Source organism: Catharus ustulatus, chromosome 6, assembly GCF_009819885.2.
Source record: "Catharus ustulatus isolate bCatUst1 chromosome 6, bCatUst1.pri.v2, whole genome shotgun sequence".
Classification (NCBI taxonomy): domain Eukaryota; kingdom Metazoa; phylum Chordata; class Aves; order Passeriformes; family Turdidae; genus Catharus; species Catharus ustulatus.
In genome coordinates, this window is record NC_046226.1 from 10903362 (window position 1) to 10927856 (window position 24495).

Here is a 24495-nt window from a genome sequence, read left to right on the forward strand (position 1 = left end):
TAAATCCCCAAAAGTCCAAAAATGTTTCTTACCCATCAGTCCAGGCACAGAGGGAATGAGCAAGCTCCAGAAGCTTCCCTGGGAATTGTTTAATTGTTTAATCAGGACTGCACCTCACCCAGTGGACAGGAGTGAGAGGAGGAATGGGGACCCTGAGCAGAGATCCCCAGTTGGAAAGCAAAACAACTTTCCAACTAATGGGTCCAAGCCCTGAAGGCCCTGGGTCATATTCTGTGATGTGTATGAGCACTGAATTTCTGCCATACCTCCAGAGATGCTTCCTTCAACCTGCACAGTGCTGGATGAAGCATGGGGTGCTGAGCTAGACCCAAACTCCTCTGGATACCATTTGAGACCTAAATCTCAATGCTGAACTGTCTAAAAAGAACTGCAAAATACAGTTTAAAACCCAGAAGTAACACCAGGGAGGCCATGTCCATGTGACTGAGTCCCAGCAGTGAAGGTTTGCTATGGTTTCCTTCACTGCACAGACACTTTTATTCAGGTGGGATCTGCTTCTGGCTTAAATCCCACCAGGAGTGGTGTGAGGGGCTGGAGAGATGGTGGTGTCCCCAGGGGAGTGGTGTCTGCCTTCAGCATGAGTCCACACCATCAGGTCTCTGTCTCGCTTGCATCGTACAGAGGGTTGAGGTAGAAAACCTGGAGATCTTTTGGTAACTCCTCTCCAAGGTCAGCATCTGGAGGCTCCTGCAACAGCAAGGGAGGAAAAACAACCCATGGGGAAGAGAAGCAAACCCTCGGCAAAACCCACCCAGTGCTGAGTCCTTGAGCAGCTGAGAGGTGACCCGAGGGAGAACGGGCATGTCCCACAAACCCCCCCTGGGCTGGGAAAGCACAGCCCCTACCAGGGTCACCCCGAGAGGCTTTCAGGAGTGTCAGGGCACCCAGCAGCCCCCGGTGTCCCTGCAGTGGTGACTCACCACGCTGAACACGGGGTTGTCGAAGCCTTGGTCGCTGGCTGGTGCAGGGGATGCCGGCTCCTCCAGGCGGTGCCAGGGCTGGGGCGGGCGCAGGACGGGCAACCTGGGGAGAGCTGGGCATCACCACCCACTCCCCTCCATCCCTGCAGCTCCCCCGGCTCAAACCCTGCCTCTCCAGGCGGTGGATGGGAAAACAGACAGGGGCAAAGTGTCAGGCTGTTATGGAATGGGATATTTCTACCCTTTCCTAGGGAATAGCCACTGTATCCAGCAGAAATCATTAAGCCTGGAGATCTGGGACCTGCATTCTGGAGGGAGGAGTTTGCAGAGGCAGACAACTCTAGCACAGGCTTCACTTTGGAGCAATCATTCCTTCCCTGTGGCCTAAATGAATTGCCACAGAGCTGACACCTGCTTCCCATTGCAATCTCAACAAGTACTAATTACTTTTATCATTACTTTTATCGCGTTATCGTTTTTTCATCTTAATCACCATCACTGCTTGTATTATTTTCTTCATTACTTTTATCCTAAGGGTCCCAGCCACTGAGCATTCCCCTGCACTGGGCACCTGCTGCATGTCACCTCAGGAGCTCTGAGGGAAGCTCTGCCCTTATTTCCCTTTCAGTGGAAATAAGGGGGACCTGCAGCAGGAGTGGGACAGGCCCTGGGCTCGTGTTCAACTCTGTCTCCTGTAGCTATACAAAAATCCCTCCTGCTGCTGACAGAGCTGGTTTCAAAGGCCTGTCCAGCATCCAAAGTAGCATCAGTGAAAGATAAATCATCAAGTAGCAATTATGGGTCTGGGAGTTTTACTTAGAAATTAAATGGGTTTACTGCTAGGAAATACCATGTCAGCACATGTCAAGCAGCAGGGTAATTGTTCCTGGCCAGGGCCACTGCTGCACGGTGATAAAATCCCAGTGGAGAAGTGGGAGGGAACAAATAACCTGATTTGTGAGCCTGTGACACAGCAGCCCCAGCACCCTGGAGACACAGGTGCACTCTGCATGTGCAAATTTAAGCAATTCCTGGCCCCTGGTTATCAAGTATGTAAAGTCAACCCCACTTTCCCACAGTTGGGTAAGTGAGACAACCCCCAGTGGCTCAGCAGGCAGGCAGCAAACCTTGCAAAACCCTCCATGAGAAGGTGGGTGCATGTGGGAGGAGTAAAGGTGGGTGCCCCAAGCACCTGCCATGGGCACTGCTGGGATGCCCTAATCACTGCCAGGCCCCATCTCCAAGCTGTGAGGGAAAAAGGTGATGGAGAAGGGGTATTTCTGAGCAGCTCCCAGCTGTGGTGCAGTCAGGTGCACCCTCCAGCCCTCCCCTGGGACCTCCACTCCATGCTGTGTGAACAAGCAAAGCACCAGAAGCTGCACTTGCTTTTGGATGCTGTCTCTCCCTTTAATGGTTATGAAGCTGTGGGACGAGTGTTTTGCATTATTTTGATGCATTTCTATTGAGCAGCTGGCAGGTTCAGTCCTTCCCTCCCCAGCAGGGCTGCAAACTAATGGTGCCAAGGAGAGGAGATGTCACCAGGCACCATGACTAGGCTGTGCAGAGCTCCAGCCAAGCTGCAGCAGCCCTGCTCCCACCAGGCACACTGCACCCAGCCAAGAAGCAGCTCCTCCTGGTCAGGGAGGAGAATAGAAGCCACAGTCCAAGAGCACAGAAATGCCTTTCAGCCACCTCACCTGCAGTAAACCATGAGGAGCAAGGACAAGTTTTAAACTGACACAGGGCAGGTTTAGATCAGATATTGGTAACAAACTCTTTACTGTGAGGGCAGTGAGGCACTGGCACAGGTTGCCCAGAGAAGTGGATGCTCCATCCCTGGATGTGTTCAAGGCCAGGCTGGCTGAGGCTCTGAGAAACCTGGGCTAGTGGAAGGTGTCGCTGGCTACAGCAGGGGGTTGGAACAAGATGATCTTTGAGGTCCTTCCAACCCAAACCAGGCTGTGGTTGCATGAACAGTAATGCTGGGGTAGCAGGCTGCCAGGCCATGCCCCTCTCTGTGGGAGCTCTGGGCAGCACCCTGTGCCTTTGTGCCAGACTGGAAGGACAGCCTGGGCTGGCAGCTACTCCCAAGCAGAGGCAGCCTGAATATTTGCTGCTGGCAGAAGCCCCATCCCTACCTCAGCTTTCCCTTTCTGTAGAGAAAGAGGATCCCTGCAAGGAGCAGGAGACTGAAGAGCAGCCCCATGACGGTCCCCACTGTGATCCTGCTCACTGGGTGACTCCCCACTTGCCCGCTGGCAGTGCTGCCAGTGGCCACTTCCATTTTGCCACTTGAAATGCCGAGAGCTTCACCTGTGAAGAAAAAGGGATGAGGATTGTACAGGGCAACACATTCCACACCCATAGCAGAGGGAGCCTTCAGCTGGGTCTGGTCCTGCTTGCCTGGTTGATCACCCTTCCCTGGGAACAGGGGTGGGATTCACAGGTAGATGGGCTTGATGGGGACAAGCCCCTGTGGGTCTGACACCCACACAATGACCACCAGGTCCTCTGGCTGTGACCTGTGTGCCCATCAGCATCTGCCAGCTTCCACTGTCTGCCTCCACAAGGAGCATCCTGGCTGCAGAGCAGCTCTGCAGACAGGGACCTGGGGGCCTGGGCATGGTCAGACATGGCATGGAAGCACACCAGCATCCCAGGCTGCATGAGGAGAACTGCCAGCAGGGCAAGGGAGGTGAGACCTTCCACTCTGCCCTGGCCTGCCCTGGTGAGCCACAGCTGGAGCACTGAGCCAGGCTCTTCTCAGCAGCACCCAGTGACAGGGCAAGAGGCAACGGGCAGATACTGAATATGGTAAATTCCACTTAAATACCTATATTTATCTAAGTATTTATATATAAAAAACTGGTTTACTGCAAAGATAGTCAGTTGTGGAGACAGGCTGCCAAGAGGTGTGGAATCTCCATCCTTAGAGACACTCCGACCCCACTAGACATGTGGGCTGCTGGCAGGGAATACAAAGCTGTGGCCAGCAGTGTGTCTGGGTGCACTGCAGGGGAGCTGCCGAGGAGGACAGGGGTGTTACCGTGCTGTGCTATGCTCTCCATGATGTCTGCTGCCAGCTGCTCCGCAGCCGTGCCCGCCTGCCCTCCTGCTCTGTCATCAACCAGCACAATCTGGATGACAGGAGTGGCGCTTCGGGACACGATGCCCAGGAAGGTCTGTGCTTTGTGCACCTTGGATATGGCCATCTGCACACCGGCGTATTTGGGCTTCCCAAAACACAAGGAGACACATAAAGGCCGTGAGAGGGTAGGCACAAATGAATCACATCTCCAGACAGCCACGGTGGGTGCAGCTGCAAACCCCAGCTGAACCCATGTGAGCCCCACCACAGAGCTGCCACCCCTGTCACTGCAGGACTGTTGCATTTCCCAAAGGAGAGGCTTGTACATCCCCTCTCTCCCAGCACCCACCCAGCACACAATGAGCCCCCATGGGGGAGAGCATGCTGAGAAAGCAATTTCCTGTATCACACCCATTAAAAGCTGTATTGAGATGTGTGTCTGTAAGGAGGGCAGGCAGACAGCTTTCAGCTCAGGATCAATACAGCAATACTCTGGTATCGAGCCTTCCAGTGCAATGCAGAGCACACCTCCTCCCCAGCAGCCCCTGGTAAAGAGGAGCGAGGTCATGCTGTGTCTGACAAGCAGCAGCAAGAAGTGATGTTTCTAGAGCATCTGAGAGCTGACCAGTGCCAGTCACCCACCAGTGCTTGCCTACTGGGGAATGGAAAAGCAGCCAGAGGCCAGGGAATGCCCTGGTGCAGGCTTGCATGGTCCCAGCTGGGTGCACTGAGATCCTGTGTGACCTAGACCTGACCTCCTGTTTTTTAGAGCAAGGTTGCCTGCAAGCCCCCCTGCATCCTTCCCCACTGCATGTCAGCAGCTCTTCCTGCCCTGAGCTGAGCCAACGGTGGGGAGCAAGGGGCCCAGCCCCCACAGCAAGCAGGCATGTCCAAGAGGTCACTGCAGGGTGGTGGGGAGTGAGCTGCACCCCTGGATGCATGCCTGCCCCAGACAGTCCCACAAGCATCAGGCTTGTGGTTTCATTGGCCCCTCCCAATCTGACAGGCTGATGTACCTGGCTCAGCAGCTCTTGGACCAATCTGTCCTGATACTTCTGCAGGTCAAAATCAGGAGTGAAATCCAGGTTAATGGTGGCCCCTGTAACCAGAAAACAGAAGACATGAAACTGTCACCACGAGTGGGCCACGGCAACACAGCTCTGGCTGCCAAAAAGGCACTGGGACCCTTTGGTACCCTGTGCACCTGGTCTGGCTGGGCTCAGAGAGAAACCTCCCTTGCTGGTCTTTTGTCAGCTGGGTTTGGCTTTTGGCTTTCCAACATATTCTGGAGAGAAGCTTTCCCTGGAAAGCTTTCTCCCACTCACCCTCTGGGAAGTTCTTCATGTCCCTGGTTTTGGGGCCATGAGGATGTGGTGCAGCAGCACTACCCTGGCTTTAGGGGGAAGGCTGAGAGGAGGGAAAACCTGTGCTCCCTGCACCACTGCACTGCAGTCATGGAGACAAATATTTTCCTGGGAAAAATACAATTAAGCATTTGCTGAAATTTTAAATTGTCCTAAAGACTGTAAGAGACTATGCTTTTAGGACCACATTGGAGAAACATATGGTGCCATTTTAATGAATTTGGTATGACATGCCAAATATTGGATACCAAATATCCAGGTACAATTGTGCATGAAAAACTGCCCCTAGCAATATTTCATGCAGATTAATGGAGGAGCACCCATTGCAGAGAGGATGCTGTCAATCTGCATGCTTTTATTTCAAATTAAATTAAACAAGCTGGCTGTTGGGAAGCTGACATTACAGTGGAAAAGGTTGCATTTCCTCTGCGTGTTTTCGGCTGCATAAACTCAGCAGAGCCCTATTAGCTTGACGAGCTGTGACATCCTGACAGGATAAACCAGAAGCAGGGACAAAGGGCTGTGACTCAGAACAGGCTCCCAAAAGCCAGGATCTCTTCAGAGAGACATGCTGGGAAGGTGGCACGATGAGATCTGCACATGGGACCCACAGATGGGACCCTTGGCAGCAGTGATACAGCAAAACTTCAGCTTACAACCAGCAGCAAGAACACACCCTGCACCCAACCTTCCCCCATGGGGCCAAGGGAAGCAGCTGGCATGGCAGGGAAGAGGAATAGGGCTGTGCCCCCACTCACCACAGACCCCACAGCAGTGGCCAAGGGGCTGCAAAGGGCTCTGGCACGCTGGCTCTGGGCACTGCCTCCCTGATGCCCTGAGCAGGGCTGCGCAGATGCGGGGGCCGTCCTAAAGGAGAGCAGGGCGTCAGTCCCTCACCCCACAAACTGCACTGGAGACCCCAAAATGGGAAAGGGAACACTCACCAGGGTGTTCCCACAGGCACAGCCAGACTTGTCAGGACAGCCAGTGCCTGTCACCTGGAGAGTGCCATTGCCATGAAACTGCAGCGGGGCAGAGGGCCCCCCCAGGTACCCCGCCCAGGATGATGGGGTGTTCAGCTCCTGTGCAGGGAAGAGCAGCAAAGCAGGTGAGTATCCAGGACAGGTCTCAGTGCTGTCCCCAGGCACCCAGCTGTGCTGCTGGGACACCTGGTGTCACATCTGATGGCCATCACTGGGCAGCCCCACCGCAGGCAGCGATGCACCAGGAAAACCCTGCCAATACACCCATTCCATCTTTTCCCCGGACCAACAGAAAAACTCTCTCTAAAACCAAAACCAATGACAATGGAATGGCTAGGCCTTCTCTTCTTTTGTTTCCATCTTTCTGCTGGCTTAGAGAATTCAAGTTAGTCAGCTTTTCACTACTGGGAGGAAGGGGGCTGGATCTGAGCTGTTTTCCTTCTATCTAGGAAGAATTTCTATGTGCTTGGCATTAGCAAAGGCTGAGCTGGACCAAGCAGCCTCCTGCCATGTCACCTGTGATTCCCTCACCCACTCTCTTCCACAGGAAGTGTCTCCATGCCCTGGCATGAAAATAATCATCACAGAGCACAGAGTAGGCTGGCTACAAAGCGATAGAGAAGCTCATAAGGTCAGTTCTTAGGAAATATTCTATGATCACAAAAAGCACCTTCTCCTTCCATCTCATCACTCAGCAGCAGCCCTGCCCAGAGGGACAGCCAGCAGTGGTCCCTGGGGGGGATGATGTGCCATGGGGTAGTCCCCAGGCATCAGCAGGACTGCATCACTCTGAGCACCCAAGAGCATCCACCTCTCCATCCTTGGGGCCATGTGTGTCTGGGGTGAGTCCCATGGGGCGCTGCCTTGTTCAGACTCACCTGCACCCACCTGGGTGGGTAAGAGAATGAGTCTATTACTAAAAAAGCAGCTACCTTATGCCTGGCCCTGAAATGGCAGATCCCAGCCAGCACAGCAGCAGAAATAATAAATAACTTATGAAACGCCTGCCGCATCTTCCACTCCTGGAAGGAGCCTGTGTTTACTGCTGCAGCGCTGTGATCTTCTGCTCCTTGACCAGGAGGGACAGGGCTCGTGAGGAGCCTGATTCCCAGGCTGAGGCACAGCAGGCTGCCAGCACTTCTATAATTATCCCTCCAATCAATTAGAGAGCAGTGCTGAAGCAAAGCTGGGAGATGATGACTGGGCCACAGGCCATGTTAAGGTCGGGGCAGGAGAGAGGTGTCCCCAGAGGGTCCCTGAGCAGCTCGGCTGCAGACACGTGCCGGGGAAGGGACAGACCCCTGGGAGCCAGCGAAGCTGCCGTTTGCTGCTGGTTTGACCCATGCTTTAAACATGCACAGTGAGACAGCCTGCGCTCCCACACTGCAGGGAGGGAGGCAATAACAAACTGGTCAATGCAAAAAGCCATCGAGGCCATCCACAGCAGCAGCTCACGAAGCTGCAGCCCCACCGGTGTGCCCCATCTCCCTGAGCAGTGCTGCTCCCCCAGCTCCAGCTGTGCTCAGAGGGTGTGGAGCCAGTTCCTCCTCCTCACCACCTTACCTGGCCCATGACAGAGATGCTGCGGAGGCGGATCACAGGCTGGGATGAGTCGGTGTTCACCCGGAAGGAGGTTTGGGGCTGGAAGATAACATCATCATAGTGGCACGGGACACGCTCCTCGTCCACAGAAAAGATGGGCCCATCTGCCTTGAGCTCCCCACTGGGAAGAACATCCTGCCACAGAGTGGGGTCAAACCAGGCATGGTGCTCAGCATCAGCAAACCTCACTGTTCCACCTGGAAAAGGGACAGGAAAGGCTGAGCATGACCCAAACCCAAAGCCAAAGCCCCAGCAGATGCGTCTGGGTTGGTGAAACCAGGCACTGTCTGGCCTGAAGGGACAGATCTCTCTCATCCTATGGGCAGGGAGCCAAGGGCTGCTCCTGGCATCCCCTCATGGGCAGCCACTGCAGGCATTTCCCAGAGCTTGGCAAAGCTTCCTAGAACTCAGGGCTGGGGTCTCAGCCCATATCCCACATCTGCCTGCAGGGTTCCAGGCCCAGATCCCACAGGATATTTTCCCCCCCATTTTTTACAGCTCATCCTTCTGGTTAATGAGGAAAACATCTGCCTGAATGCTGAGTATTAGCTAAACCTGATAAAGATGGGTATGACAATTCATGTCCCAGTTTCCCAGCAGCCTGGCAGGTCTGCAGAAATGTGACCAGCCCTGTTCCTGCAGTATGTAACCCCAAAGCCAATGCCCCATTTAACTATCAATTATTTAACCATTAACTATTTCCCTGCTGGTTAGTCTCATCATGCAGTGCTCTGATTCCTTCTCTCCCTTCCCAGCAGCTGAACCTTTACCAATTCAGCCAGCATGCAGGTACTTAGGGACTGAATTATTTGCATTCATTTTGAAATCATGCTTTAAAGAAGTCAATTTGTGAGAGCTGTCCCAGAAGCACCAGCTGATTTCAGGAGAGCAGTGCAAGGTCAGCAGTTAAAGCCCAGCGCCAAGCACAGATGCCAGAGCATCCCTGCTGGGGGGCAAACAGCCCCAAAGCAAAAAAATGATAGGGATGAAGGATTTCAGAGTGGCTCCAGACAGTCTTAAGCTACAATCTTTCCTCTCGGGAGCTTGGTTTAGACTTTTTCTCCCTTTTTTCTCTCTTTTTTGTTTTTTTTTCCTTTCTTTCTTTCCATTCAGGGTTCAGGCCCAGATGCTCTACATAAATGCTTCCTTCCCTGTAGAGGAATTAAAAAGTTACTTGCCACTGAAAGCTTGGGGTAATTCTTAAGCACCCAAAATACAGCTCCCTAGAAATCAGCTTTCAGATAATAGCAGGCATCAATGACAAAAACCCGCTGCCTCAGCCATGGGCTGGAGGCTGGGAAGGGAGGAGGATGCGTTTGTGGGGGCAAAGGCCAGCTTGCTGTGATGGCCATGGTTTGGCTCACCAGTGTGTACCTCCTAACTGGCTTTCTTTAGAAATACCATGGCAGAGAAAATAAGGGCTTTGATGTGGCTACATGCCTAATAGGCAGGGGAATATAAAAACAGTATTTGCCTCTCTGTTACTACTTCAAAGGCTTCCCTACTATAATTACCTTTTTAGAAGACAGGTGATCTACAAGGAAAAAAAGATCTGATGTTAGAGAGGTCATCAAATAAAAGGTAAGGACTAAGGAGGAGTGATTCACTTTGCTCTGAGGTAGGACCTTTGGGCTGAGTTTGCATGATTCATCACAGGCTTGATGGGATGCCTGGTTTGGGCAAAAAAATACCTGAGTCACAGCCTGGATCCCAGCTGCCATCGAAAGCTGTGAATGCTGCACCAGCTGCCAGCACGAATTCTCCGCTCAGGGGCAGGTACTAGATGAAGGGATGCAGAGAGTTACTGTCCTGCTGCCAGCCACCCAGGCTTGTAATCAAATAGCTCTGCTAATTATTAGGCTGCCTATTACATTCACAGTCTCTGAGGCACTTTATAGTTATCAGGAGCTACCCTTACCGTGCCCAATGTAAATGGGAAAGTAGCAGCTCCTGGATTATGGATGGGGAGAGGCAGTGTGACATTGCCTTCCATAACACAGAAAAGCATGCAGAGAAACAAGAAAAGGAAAAAGCAAAATAAGCTCTTTACCAGTTTCTTCCTCCTCCTGTACACACTTGCAGCAGCTGAGGAAAGGATTTATACATGGTTGGTACACCAAGAAAAACTCCACCTTGCTCTGCAAGTGCCAGAGGCCTCCTCAATTAATGGGTTCCCATTTCCAAGGGCTGTGCTTGCCCCACAAAATATAACTCAGGGACCCAGGCTATGCTTGGTACAGTGTCAGGTAGTGAATTCACACTGAGCACAAGCAAAGGGAAACAGTGGCACAGTGGCATTTGGAGCAGCTTGCCATAGCCAGACCCTCTTCTTGTTGGCTAGGACATCACCAGCAGGTAGCCAGGGTCACTGTTGACAAAGTTCAGCAGGCACAGTTCTGCCATGGGAACCTTTTCAGCAAGAAACTGTGGTCACCTGGGTCACCAGCCAGCACTGCTAACTCTGGGACAGGCCCTGGGAAATGATCGACTCAGGCACCTCATCCACAGCAAACAGGTTATTCAGCCCAGCCCATCTTATTTTGCATTTAGAAATCGCAGAGGGAAAGTCATGGTTTCTCCCAATATTCTAGAGTGAGTGACGCTCAATGCTCCCTTCTCTAATTTGGTCTATCCAGTGTTTTAGCATCACTCCCAACAGCAGCTGAAAACCCTTCAGGACTGAGTCATGCCAACATTCAGGGTCCTCTGCTCAGGCACAAAAAGTGAAATGGGACTTTAAGGTTTCATCTACTTAATTGGTCTTTAAATATGCATGTAGGTTAGAGAAAGCAAGACTTATGATTGCTGCAGGTGGCTGTGATAGCTCTCTGTCCCTGGCCAGTCTTGCCTGAGGATGCTCAGTCTCACTCAGAGGCCCCCATGGGGAAGGCATGGGGGAGGTGGACAAGGCAAAAAGCTCATCACCTCCAAACAGTAGGCAGGCACCTGTTAAGAACTTTAGTGCCTTGGTGGTGCAGTGCTTTGAAGGCCTTAGCCCTGGTGCCCCTCTTGGTTCAGGAACCATGAGAAACCAGGACAGAGAGCAGAGGGTGGCTGCCACCAAGAAGAGTCCCACAGCGCTCCTCTGCTTTGGACCCAGCAATGCCATACCCTGGGCTGGACAAGAGGGAATAACACTGGGAATAACTGAGGTTGGGGTTGTGTCCCAAGGGTGTGGAGTCTCCCCCCCAGCCAGGAAGAAGCCTTTGCCTATGGACACTGCTCCATCAGACCACAGCCTGTGTCCTGCCATCAGTTTCTCTGATTTTTATTACTTTTGAGTAGAGGAAATTTGTCTTGTACTGAAGCACTGAAAAAGGATGAAAGGTCTGCCGGGATACAAAAGGCATCATGTCCTTTAGCTGCAGATGAAAAAGCCATCAAAACATGTCTGTTTTGAGGCTCAAGACTTGGCCTGCATTCAGCTGGATGAATGCAATGCTACCAGCTTCAGCCACAAAATGCTGTACTTCACTTCAAGTGTCCTGGCTTGTTTTCCTGTGAGCTCAGGCAGGAGCTCAGACAATGGGACACTTTGGAGCAGCCAGCTGTCACCCATACTCAGGCCAGTGCCAGTAGCACTGCCAGCCCAGACCCTTCTCCCAGCCTGGCTGGGTCACTGCAGCCTGGAGTCCCTGGGTGCTGCCTCTTGCCCAGTTTGAAGGCTGATCCCCTGCAGCCAGCCAGGCACAGCAGGGCCAGGCAGGAAGGGCAGCCAGCTGGCTGCTGGGACCCATCTGAGCTGTGACCCATCAGTGGGGGGCTTTGGAAGGGATGCAGCACATCCTTTCAGGGTACCAGCTCCTCTCTGCAGTCAGCTCTGGGCACTCAGACCCAAAGCTGCAGGGATCTTAGGGTGAAAGAAGGAAAATCAGGCAGCAGCTGCTGCTGAGGGGGATGGTTACACAGCAGGACCATGATTGGTCTCCATTTGCTTTCCCAGGCTGCCGAGGTTGGCATTTGTGAGTGTTGTGGCTGGATCAAGACCACTGGGTTGGGAAGTCCCCGCTCTCATCCCTGCCTGCCTGACAGCTCTCTCCCCTGTAGTTACCACTTTGACCACAGCTGTGGATCAGAGCTTCCCAAACACCCTGTGATGAGAGAATCACAGAATGACTGGGCTGGAAGAGACCTTCAAGATCATTCAGTCCAACCTGCACCCTAACACCTCAACTAGACCATGGCACCAAGTGCAACATCCAGTATTTTTTAAACACATCCAGGGACAGAGACTCCACCACCTCCCTGGGCAGACCATTCCAGTTCTTTATCACTCTTTCCATAAAAAACTTTTTCCTAGTATCCAACCTATACTTCCCTTGGTGCAGCTTGAGGCTGTGTCCTCTGGTTCTGTCAGTGCCGCCTGGAGAAAGAGCCCAACCCCCACCTGACTAAAACCACCTTTCAGGATGTTGAACAGAGTGATAAGGTCACCCCTGAGTCTCCTTTTCTCCAGGCTAAACAACCCCAACTCCCTCAGCTGTTCCTCACAGGGTTTGTGTTCCAAGCCCCTCACCAGCCTTGTTGCCTTCTCTGGACACACTGCAGGTCCTCAAGGTCCTTTCTAAACTGAGGGCCCAGAACTGGACACAGCACTCGAGGTGTGGCCTCACCAGTGCTGAGTACAGGGGAAGAATGACCCCCTGCTCCTGCTGGCCACACTGTTCCTGACACAGGCCAGGGGCCATTGGCATGCAGGACATAAGCTTTTGTGTCCAAGGGGATTGTTCATTCAGACCTTCACGAACTAGCTAGGGGAGAAGGAAAACATGTCAGGGATTCACACAGGGATCCCCGCTGAGGCCAAAATCCCAGGCTGGCTGGACTTCCCAAGCCCAGACAAAGCTGCCCATGTGGGTGGAAATGAGAGTGTGGCAGGGAAATGAGAGTGAGCACACATAAGATCCCTTCACACCCTGGGATTACCCAAACACTGCATGCACCAGCCCTGGAATGAAGATGCAACAAAACACGATGTAAGACAGGGGGCAGAGCCTCCTCATCTCCACAGACATGAAGTTCAGGAAGAGCTCTGTGCTTCTGCTTTGTCATAGGAATTTCTGGGGCTGGGCCCTGCAGCTATGGCTCCATGCCCACTGCACATCCACCACCAGCCCTGCCTGGGACTCTCACCACTGGGCAGCATTTCAGGAGTGTCTCCATTATCCAGTGAATCTTTGTAAATAATTTGCCCTTTCTTTTTTCCTAACATAAGTTGAGCATCTTGGCTCACTGCAGAGGACAAATGGAGACTCTGGTTGGGCAGTGGTTTTCTACCTTTGGGAGTTTAGTATGGAAATTGCATACAGGCTGGGCCACTTTCCAAGTACATTTTGAACTGAGCAATGACAGGTACCAGTGGACCAAAGCCAAAAAGCTGGCAGTTTCATCTGCTTTCCCTTCCTCCTGCCAACCTGTATTCCAGGACCATTAATACAGTGAGTGCTTAGAGTCCCATTAGTCATTTCCCATCCTTGATACTGGTAAATCACTTATCTCCTCAGTTATCATTATCAAGTGTAATGACAACTGAAACACAGTCATCATTTTTCTTATCAAAGTCAGCCAAGACAAAAAAAAAAAAAAAAAAAAAAAAGAGGAAAGACCCCATGTGGCTCTTGGACCAGACCCAGCATTGCACTACAGAAGGAATCTGCTGCCCCAATGCATAAGTAACCTCCAAAAAGTGAAACAAAAAAATAGCGAAGTCCTGAGAGAAGGCTTTCCAATCCGATGTCCTTACCCAGCCTCTGGCACATTCTGGCTCTGTTTGAGTCGCAAGCATTGGGCTGAGATGACTGACAGCAGCACTGTGACTGGCAAGTCACCATCATCAGCACAGGAAAAATGCAGCACTTGTGCTTTAAACTGGGTGAACAACACTTGTGACTGCAGCCAGGTCTTTCCCCAGCCTTGCTTTTATTTGCAGCATCAATGCATTTGAATTCCTTGCTTGGATGAGATGGTGCCACCGTCCCCATCATTCAACACTAAGACTGCCTGGGCACACTGAGCTCCCCAGTGTTGCACCCATGGCTGCTCCAGCAGGCAGGTCAGCAGCCATCAGCCCCTGGGTACATCCCACTGCCTGGCACCCAGCCCAGGAGCAGCTTTGGCACTGCTGCTGCTGGCCTTCCATTGAAAAACATCACTGGGATAGGGCGCAGGCGGGCTATCCAACACAGATTGTTGTAACCCACCATAAGCAAAACTGCTCAAGGGAGCTGATTTCCATCTCATCTTTCCCAGTACAGCCCTGCTGGGGCAGTGGCAGCCCATGGACAGCAGCAGTCGGGTGGGCCCTGCCCATTCTGCCCACAGGTGGGAACAGCAGGATTTTCCTGGTGCCTGCTGGGGCTGGGGGTCCCAGCACAGCTGGTGGTGGTGTCTGTGTAGGCTGTCCAGCTGTTGGCTGACACCCCAGAAAGGCACAGGGCCAGGTTCACCCACAGGTGAATCCCTCTGACAACTCTGGAGCATTGCCAGGGGCTTGCTTGCAGCAGCAGTTCCTGGGTTCATTACTGGGGCTTCATTTATTCACCTTCTGGTCCAGCTGAAGCTTTCACCTGCACCCTCAGGACAGTGTCCTTCCCCTCAGCCACACAAGCCACCCCACACCCCCAGTTTGCTGCCAGAGCAGCCTGTTCCTGCCACAGCCCTCGATCCCACAGGCAGGATGACCTCCTGCCAGCCCAGGACCTCTGTGTGAGCTGAGGGTCACCTGCAGTGGGGCTGCTGCCCAAAGACCTCCCTGCTCAGGCACACGGTCCCATGAGGAATGGGCCTTTAGCTTCCCAAGGAAACCAGGCCAGAAATGCAGCCTGTATCCCTCATGCAGGCTGGTGCAGCACACCTGGGGCACAGAGACTGGTGCTGCTGTCCATGAGCCTCACCAGCAGTGGCAGGGGATGCCCACAGCCCTGCTCTGATCCCAGCAATAGCTCACCCCTCTGCTTCTGATCCAGAGCAGGCAGGAGCACAGGCATGGTGTGCCAGGAGATATCATCATTTCAGTGCCATCCCCTGCAAGCTAACGAGGTGCTTGGCTCCCCTTGTGCCCAGCCGTGCTGTCATTAATGCCAGAGCCAGCTCCCCTGCTGTGTCTGCTCCTCACGTTTTAGGTTGTGTTTCAGCACATGGGCTCCCCACAGCACCTGCCCAACCTGGCCTTACCACCACATCCCCTGGCACAGGGGTGGCCTGACATGACACATCATGTTCCCAACTCATCACAGTCCTGCCCATCCCTACAGAGAAGCCACAGCTCCTGGCCATCCCACACTGCTGCTGGCAGGCACAGCCCCTGCCAAACCACCCCGCAGGGCCCAGTGAAAGCATAGGAGGATAAAAAACAAACAACAGACCCCAGAAGCCCCTTAACTTGGTTGCAGATCCCCAGAACACATTTGTAGCTGAACAGGTCCTGACCTGTACAGAAATCAGGTGTCACAAGGACACGTGAAGCCCCTTGGGTAGCTGAAGACATTGAGCTATGAATGCAGAAGACACAGAAAGGCTTAAAGCCATTTGCCAAATCTATTTCACATTAGTTAAGCTCCCTATCCTGAACTTTCCTCTACAGACAAGGTCAGAGAAAGCCAGGAAGAGGCTCGAGGTGTGGGCAGAGGGGCCATGCCCAGCAGTGAAGGGATGGCAGACGGTCCGTGGAGCAGCTTCCCAGCCAGACAGGCTCCAGCATCCGCTACAGCCCAGGATGCTGGCAAGCTGCTCTGCTCATCACAGACTTCAGTAACTCCTCCTGCTGGAAACCAGCCTGAAATGAGCAAATAGACTCGGGGAGATGAGTGTAAATGGCTGCTTAACCCAACTCCTTTCTTAGCACACACCTTCAGTGTGAATGCTGACACAGAAAAGACTGCAGGATTCCATCTTGGAATTATGTGCTGGCACACACTCCCCTGAAATTTTTTACCTTCATCTTAGGGGAAGGAAAACTAATCCCTTTTCTGGTTGTGTGATTACCCTGCTGTCTGGGAAGAGTGGGGGAGGGAGCACCGGTGCCTGGGACTAGCGCGAACTGTGGCAATTCATTAGAGCCGGTGCCCCTGGAGAGCAATTGGCATTTCAAGATCAATCTCTGCCAGGAACCGAGCGGGAGCATCCTGCAGCAAAGCCGAGTACATTTGGCTCTCGCAATTAGGCAGCTAAAAATATAAGGCTGGGGGAGGTGTCCCTGGTCAGACCCCGGTGCCCCACACACTCCAAACCCTTGCCCAGCCCTGCAGCCCCCATGGGGCAGGCAAGGAGGGGTACAGACAGATGCTGCCCCACAGCAGAGCCCAGGGATGGGGCAGAGCTGGAAAGGGGATGTCAGGGCTGCTGAGTAGCCCCAGCCAGTGTTTGACCCTGGGGTCGAGCAAGGCTGCTCTGCCCATGTGAATAAACCCGACTCTTGCCGCCCCAAAAATAGAAGCAGCAGCATCCATCCCTGGCCTGTGTGTCAGTGCTGGCCAGCTGAGACACAAACTGCACAGGGGCTGGTGTTACTGGGGCAAACACCAGGCTCACTGCTGCAGCCATGCCCCAGCCTGGCTCCCTTCGGAAGCAGAGCCATAGCCAGAGGCTCCAGTCCCTGCAGGAGTCTTTCTCCCCCATCAGGAGACAAACAGCCAAAATCTGCCTTGCCCTGGAGCATCCATGCCAGGCATCATCACCTCCATTTCCATCTTTTCTGCACATTTAGTCTCAGGCACCTCCAAAAGCTGGCTAAATACTGATCTGCATCTTTAGGCAGCTAAATACCATAGAAAATCCAACCTAATCACAACAGTTGTGCATCAAAGCCACTTGCGCTTAAGCAGGATTTGGATTTAGTGTGTGACTGAATTAGGAATCCATTTGAAACCTCAAATAACTGCTGAGCTGGGTGCTCAGTGGGTGAGCTCTAAGCAGGGAGGCAGGCTCTGTGCCCCAACAGCCTCCTTCTAAGAAGGCATCTCTCAGCACTGGGCTGATGCCCACAGGGGATGGATGGGGAGGGATCTGCAGAGCTCATCTGGAGCCCACATGGGATGGATGGGGAGGGGAGCTGGAGAGCTCACCATACAGAAGTGAGCTTTCACAAAGATGTCCAGGAGAGGAGCAATGGTGACACTTGAGGACCGCCTGATGCCCCACTCACCTGGGGAGTTGGGAGGGGAGGTCTCATGCTGTCCCTCCACCACCAGCACCAAGCATCCTCCCCTACTCTTGCCACAGCAGGCACTATCTTCATGAAAGTCACTGAGAGCCTAATCCCTCCTCAGCCGTGAATTTCCTTCTATGCTACTATAGCAAACAACATTCTGCCTTTTTTTTTCTTTTTTTTTTTTGGCCAAAGGCTGTATAGCATCTCCATGGTGATTCTAAAGCTTAATGTATTCTTGCTGATTTAAGTGATTAATGCTCCAGCGTGCATGGCTGGCAGCCGAACAGGTGCAGCCCAGGCTCTCTGCAAAAAGCCTCATGACCAATTCATTTTCTAACCAGCTGGCTGCCAAAATTTCATGCCATTTGCATGAGTGGCAGCCCAGCTCAGGTGGTGGGTTTCATTCCTTTTTCATCCCTAACCTTAGCAGTCCTGGTTATCACCTGGTGACAGCAGAGCACGGCAGTGAACCAGAGGGAAGTGCCTGAGCTGAAATAAAAAAGAAATATTAACCACCTCACTAAGAGACATGCTGGGACAGTTCACAGGGAATCGCTGGGCAGCAGTGATGCTCACAAGGGAGGTGTGAACTGCAGTACAGGCTATAGGCAGGGCTGGCTGCCCACCTGCAGTGCAATTCAGTGCAGGAGGGGAATGCTGCCCTCACAGCCCATGTGATGCTTCGTTCCCTCATGGATCCCCTACAGTCCTCCCCATCTGCACAGCAGTGGAACTATCAAATTCCCTGGAGCCTATGCAGCTGCCTGCCAGCAGCCGAGGCCCAGAGAAACCCCAAGGCAGCAGAGGATCCCCAGGGGCTCCCTCCAGCACTCTGGATCCTTTGACTGGGATGAGTCAGGGGTCACTGGGGCACTCTGACCCCTCAGTCACAATAGGAGCCATCCACCCGAGCAGGGGGCAGGGCCATGGATGTTGGTTTGTGCTGTGCAAAGGTTGTGTTGATCTCCCTCTCTGCTCAGCTCCTCTCCAGCTTGGCTGCGGGAGGCTCAGCCGTAATGACTGATGCTGCTCTGCAATTATGCACTTTGCAGGCCTCTGATGAAAGTACTTTAGAAATATTATACATTCATCTGTAAGTAAAATAAAATCTACTGGAGTGGTATTTTGCTCTTTTCTTCTCTGGGTAAATTCCACATCATTTATTACATTATATTTGTACGTGTTTCCCCAGTACATTCTTTCCTTCAAAAATTCATATTTAAAATGCCATATAAATAAAGTATCTTCCCCAAATATTTGTAGAGGGATTAAATGTGGCACATGGCGTTATTAAAGCATCAAAACTATTAGTGGCATAGACAGCCTGAACAAATTACACCACATAAATTTCAAGGGCTTCTTCAAATTTAATGGCCAATAAAAGAGCAAAGCTGCCCTAAAACCGAGAGAGGAAACTCGTCCACAAGCTCATCAGGACTAGAGGAGGAGGTTTTCCAAACAGGATCCAGCCCATTTCTTCCCATTCCAGCACTGAGAGAGGGCTCACTGGTGACCAATCCCCCACTGGTTGGGGGAGTGGGGTTGCTTTTCCCTTTAATTCCTCCCTGTTAAATTTTACCCTCCAACTCACAGAGACTGAGAGCATATGGCTGCCAGCCTGCTTTGGGGCAAAGTTCCTCATGTGGGGCAAAACCAGGTTGCTCAGAAACCCCTCTGAGCTGAGGCCCCCCAATCTTATATCACTCAACACACATTTCAGCAGAGTGTCATGTTCATCCTGCCACAGCCAGCCTGATAATACCACAGAAAAATATAAAACCCAATGGCACTTGAAAGAAAATTTCTCAAGCAACATTTTGGGATTTCCCAGAACAGTTTGTTTTCATTTCGAGATATTTTGATGTCAGCTTCACTTAGCCTCTGCCCAGGGCTAGTGCCTGCTCTGTCAGCAATGCTGTGGATTGGTGCTCCTCAGCCAACTACTGCCAAGCTCTCCATCACATGGAGAGGGTTTTTTCCCTCCTTTGAGAAGGGAAAATCAATTTCTTTCAAATGAAATTGGGTTTTGTTGCAGTCTCTTTCATCTCCCCTAATTAAAAAAAACCAAAACTAAACAAAACAAAAAACAAACAAACAAACAAAAAATAGAAGTGGGCTTTTTGGTTCCATGGTACAGAGAAACCCAGGCTGCTGCAGGACTCCTGTCCGTTGCCTCAGCTGAGGCATCCTTGGCCTGGCTGGACCACGGAGGAAAGTGTCAAAGTCCATGGAGTGATTTTAAACTGACAGAGGACAGTAGGACATTAGATATCAGGAAGAAAGTCTCTTCTGTGAGGGTGATGAGACACTAGCACAAGTTACCCAGAGAAGCTGTGGATACCCCATCCCCAGAAGTGTTCAGGGCCAGGTTGGACAGGACTTTGAGCAACCTGGTCTGGTGGAAGGTGTCTCTGTCCATGCCGGGGGTTGGGACTGATGACCTTTAAGGTCCCTTCCAAGCCAAACCATTTTATGATTCTGTGGAGAGGGGGAGAGGGGAATGTGCCACCAGGAAGAGCTCCAGGGCTGGCTCTGCCCTTGCCCACCCTCTTACACCCCTGCACACCATGCCTTACCATGTCTGTCAGCGCGTGGGGAGACCTGACGAAGACTGAGACAACCTGTAAGAAAAGCAAGAATAAAGTGGGCTTTGCCCTGTCAGGTAAAGGGGCTTTTCCAAGCCTGACAGTGTTTTGTGTAAACAAAAATAAAATTAAATTTAAAATGTTTGTACCTTGTCCTTCTCAAAGTGAACCACATCCCTGGCACAGGGGACTCTGCCTTTATCCCAGTTGGAGGCCGTTTCAAAATTGGTGTTGGGGATCCACTGTTTGTACGTGGCAGCGGTGGCAGCTGGGAGAGAACAAAAAACCAGTTTATCCCAGTCCATGGGTGGCACTGGGAGCCTGCTCTGGGATGTGCTTTAGGATGGCCTGGCATTTTTAGGCCAGATTTGGGGATTTTCCCAAGAGCAGCTCCTGCATTGTCCCAGCTGAGCAGTCACAGACCTTCCCTACAAGGGAATTTTTTTTTGCTAGGTGATGGTTTTAGCCACCCAGACAGGAAGAGAAGCAAGCGACAAACACTCAGCAGGCAGACAGAAGGCAGGAAAGTGTCCTGCAGACAAAGGGTAAGAATAACATACACCTGGTAGTTAAGCAATCCTTGCAGGGGGTTTTGTTGTCACTCAGGCTAATTAAACAAGTTCAAGATTCCTCAGCCTTTGGTTTCCAGAAGGTACAGAGTGGGCATGCAGAGCTGCAACACCACTAAGGGCAAGAGAAGAAAGGGCATTTGCTATGGGATGTGTAGCACAAGTACAGGCTGGAGCTGGAGGATTCAATGGTGTACTTCAGCCTGAGCCTTCAACATGTTGGGAAACAGGGTTCTTCCCCTTAGAACCTGGGACAGCAGCAGTCCTGCCCTTGGGGCCCCACAGGGACGAGCCTGCTGGCCAGGGCCAGGACATGGCAGAGGGGTTTTCATTCTGACCTCTCTGATTGCACAAGAACTGCAGAGCAGCTTCCCAGCCTGACATTTCCCAGGCTTGGCTGGGGGATGCACGTTCAGCTGAAGATGAATGAATCTCCAGCAGCCTGAATTAAATGGCTTCGGGCAAGTGACTATGAGACAGAGAAGAGAAAATGACAAACCCCCCTGCTTTCGCCCTTTTAATGGATCATCTTTTCTGTAGGAGAAAGACCCACAGGATTATAAAATATGTTGAAAGCCCGTGGTGGAAGGGGCTGGGGCACTGAAAGGGAAATGCAGGCACAGCCTGGGTGGGAGCGGGGGCTCTGAAAGGCTCCAGCCGGCAGAGGAGAGTGCGCTGCACAAAGCCTGGGCACGGCTGCTCCAATTGATGGGGTGCGCTGTGGCTGCAGAGCCTCTGCACACAAGGATCACCTTGAGGTGCAATTTGCGCTGCTCTCTCTGCCAGGGGCTCTGCTGACCGCTGGCTGTAGTAGCCATCCCCAGAAGAACAGGAAACAACGTAATTTGAACCAGAATGAAAGCCCTGGAGCCCGGGTACAAGGCACATGAAGGAGCCCTCAGGCAGAGCGAACACACCCGTGCCGTGTCCTCTTTACAACCCACCGAGAAGGAAAAAAACATCACCGGTGGAAGAACTGGAGCCAAGAATCTGCTCGCAGTGTTGTGGTTATAAGCACTTTGATGGCTCAGAGAAGAATAAGAAGGGGAAAAAAAGCCCCCAACAGTAATGGCAAGTTGTTCCGTCCTTGCTGCAGTTCCCTCGTGTCCCTGCCCCCGGGAATGGAGAGGTCACAGCTCCAGCCCCACCACACAAAGCCTCACGTCCCGTAGGTCAAGCGAGCTCAGAGCCGGGCACAGCCTGGACACAGCTCCGCATCCCACCCGGCCGCAGGGCAATCCCCCGGCCCCGTGCAGTCCTGCACCCGCCCAGCTCTGGAAATATCCGTGTGTTTTTCAATCGGCCCTGTCTCCCGGGAAGCGCAGTCCTTGAACATCAAAGCTAATGCATATTCAGCAGGGAGCGTGTCCTGCAGCGCTGCTGGCTCCACATGAGAGGCTCAGCACGGCTATCCCAGCCTCAGTCCCTGCCTGCCTTCCCCGTGCCTGGCTGTGAGTGACAGAGCCTGCAGCCCTGCTCCAAGCCAGGGCAGCCGGAGCACACGCGGAATGCGGAGCTCGCCCAGTGTCAGCCCTGCTCGCCACGGCCGGGCCCTGGGTACTCACCCAGGAGCTGCAGGAGAGCCAGGAGGAAGAGCAGGCACTCCATTTGGCAGGGTGCTGCTGTCCCTCGATCCCTGCCCAGCTGGACCTTGCACCTTCCCGGACACGTGATGGGCTCAGCCGGGAAGCTGGAGGGAGCAGGGAGTTAACCGGGATGGGTTAAGCCTTCCCCAGAGCCAACAGCAGCCTGCTCGCTTCCAGAAGCTCCTTTCCCAACCTTCCTGCTTCCTTGGCACCCACTGAGAATCTGAGAGAGCCACCGAGGAGATATTTGGGGAGTCAAGAGTGGGGCTCTCCCCAGCTTGGCCCACCAGACCTGGCCACCCACACTCCGCCCACCCAGCCCGGTCCGGCTGAAGGCTGTCAGGGTGTCACACTCCGTGCACATCCCACGCCACTCTCCCTGCTGAACAGCGGCTACCTCGTAATTACTAATAATGGCCTCCATGTGTTTTCAATTAGCTCCTTGGAAGGGAGCAGCTCCCAGCCACGACTCGTGATTGTACTTTGGCCACCAGCTGATTTGATCATTAGCCAGCACAGCCCGCGCTGCTCCTGTGGGAATACAGCAGGAGGGGAACTGCACCATCCCTGTCATCTGACACAGCTTGGAGCAGTGCTGCACAGACCCACGTCTTCACCAAGGGGGTGTTAGGAGCAGAAAAAGACGGGGGGAGAGCATGGATGGTGGCAGAGGCTCATGCCAAGGAGAGAGCAGTGGGGCTCAGCTGCCCTTCAGCTGACACTGGTACCAGCAGGGTAAGGGCAGAGATTGGTGAATGCAGGGGTTTACTAGAGGCCAGGAAGAGGCTGGAGAAGTTCTTGGAAGGGTCATCCAGTGGAAGGGTCACAGACCACAAGAAGCTCTCACCTGACACCAGCAAGGATTTAGGAGTGCAGGAGTGGGAAGCAAACCATCCCCATCCCACCATTCATACTCCCCCTGCTTCCTAGCTTCCAACTTGGCAGACAGACTGTGGTGCCAGGAGAGAAAGCTCCTTAGAGCTGCAGCTCTGAGCCTGGGCATCAGCCAAAACACAGTCAGCACTTTCTGCCCAGGGAGCTCAATGCTGAGAGATGTCCTCGAGGTGAAAGGCTCCTGCACTCTAATTACCACTCACAAATCTCTCCTAGGGGACTCTCGAGGTGAATGCTGGCTCAAGTGAGATCTGCTGTATTTTAATAGAGGGGGGGAAATTATAAATCATGAATACTTGGCAATAAGAGCTCGGAGAAAGGACTGCAGTGTGCAGAGGGCAGGTGTTTGCTTGTCTGCGGCCTCAGCACCCTGCAGCACAGCCAGGATGGGAGGAACTGCTCATGGGACCCTGTGCAGAGAGCAGTGCACAGCCCCTGAAACCCAGTGTGTTGGCATGTGCTCCACACCCTTCGTTTGACTTTCTGCACTCTGCAACTGCTGCTTCTCAGTGCTACTTGTCCCACCAAAGCTGATACTTGATTTTAAATGAGCTGGAATTCACCTGGCAAGCAGGCAGAACTCAAAAATTCCCCATCCCTGGGAAACCCTACTCAAGATGGACAGTCCCTGCTCCAGTATTAGGGTAAGACAGGACAGGGTAGAGGAATGACAGAAATTCCAGCAAAATTTATTACTGGGGCCAAGTGCTCACTGCAGCATTGCTGAATAACCCAGTCAGAATAACCCAGCTCTCTCTGCAGGTCTCTCCCCATGGCTGGAGAACACTCCTCTCCATCCTGCATTGTTGCTACTGTCCCAGGATGCTGCTGTGCCTCAGGACCAGACAGAAGGCTGCCCAGGAACAAGGTTTGGGTCAGGTGGTTACAAGGAGAGTGAAGCAAAGTTGAAAAGAAGAAGTCAGTCCCCAGAAATTAAAGCAGCTGCCCTAATGCAGAGATCAGCACTTTTTGCTGCCTGCCTGTTCTGCTCTCCCATGCTGGCTGCCCACAATGCCCCTGGGAGGGGCAAGAGCATCACCACCACAGAGGGGAAACAGCACTCAGTGGATGCTTGGCCTTCCCAGCACTGAGTTATAAACGGGCATCAAAGCCAAAAACATTGTTCCCCTTAGCCAGCCAGCAGAGCCACCTCCTAAAGCCCTTCAGGCACATCCAGCACCTCTCAGAATTTCCCTGTTGCACAACTGCATCTCTCCTCACCACTTAAAAGCTGTATCCTGCAACACAAGGGACTTTACCCAGTACAAGCACTCAGACCCAGGGCTGAGCACAAAGCAGTGATGGTGTGGGCACCACGCCCCAAGGCAGATGACTGCCCCCACAAGCACAAGCTTCCTGCAGCCCTCCAAACAGCCAAACAGCAATGGCACCATCCCCAGAAAGTCATTAAATGCGTGGAAAAATTTGTGGTAACTGTATTACATGCCATGGCCTCAAAAAGAGAGAGGGGAGAAGGCAGAGGTGTGCCAAAAACTGGCTCCAAACCCCCAGTGCTGAAGCCACCCCCTGGGAGCTGGGCTGTACCCAGGCACTCAGTGCTTGCCAGTCTCCTTGGCACAGTGCAGCACTGCTGAGGGTTTGAATGTGAAGCTAAGCTTAAATAAATGAGGAGAAATACCCTGGCAGGTGACAACCTTTAGCTGTTATCTATCTCATGGCTGCCCTTAAAGCAGGCAGCTCCTAGCATCAACCAGAGAAAATCCCCATGTGGGAT

General features: G+C 52.7%; 1 protein-coding gene across 1 annotated transcript; it reads right to left on the reverse strand.

Moving 5' to 3' along the window:
* Positions 1-435: 435 nt before the first annotated feature.
* Positions 436-22076, reverse strand: AMN (amnion associated transmembrane protein). The gene is made up of 12 exons (XM_033063174.1): positions 21846-22076; positions 19861-19979; positions 19703-19747; positions 9670-9757; positions 7940-8175; positions 6338-6475; positions 6152-6260; positions 5046-5128; positions 3988-4174; positions 3080-3254; positions 942-1044; positions 436-708 (listed from the first exon to the last, which is right to left on the reverse strand). The coding sequence occupies exons 1-12, from the start codon at positions 21886-21888 to the stop codon at positions 613-615; spliced, it is 1422 nt and encodes a 473-aa protein (XP_032919065.1). The 5' UTR covers positions 21889-22076; the 3' UTR covers positions 436-612.
* Between the last annotated feature and the right edge of the window lie 2419 nt (positions 22077-24495).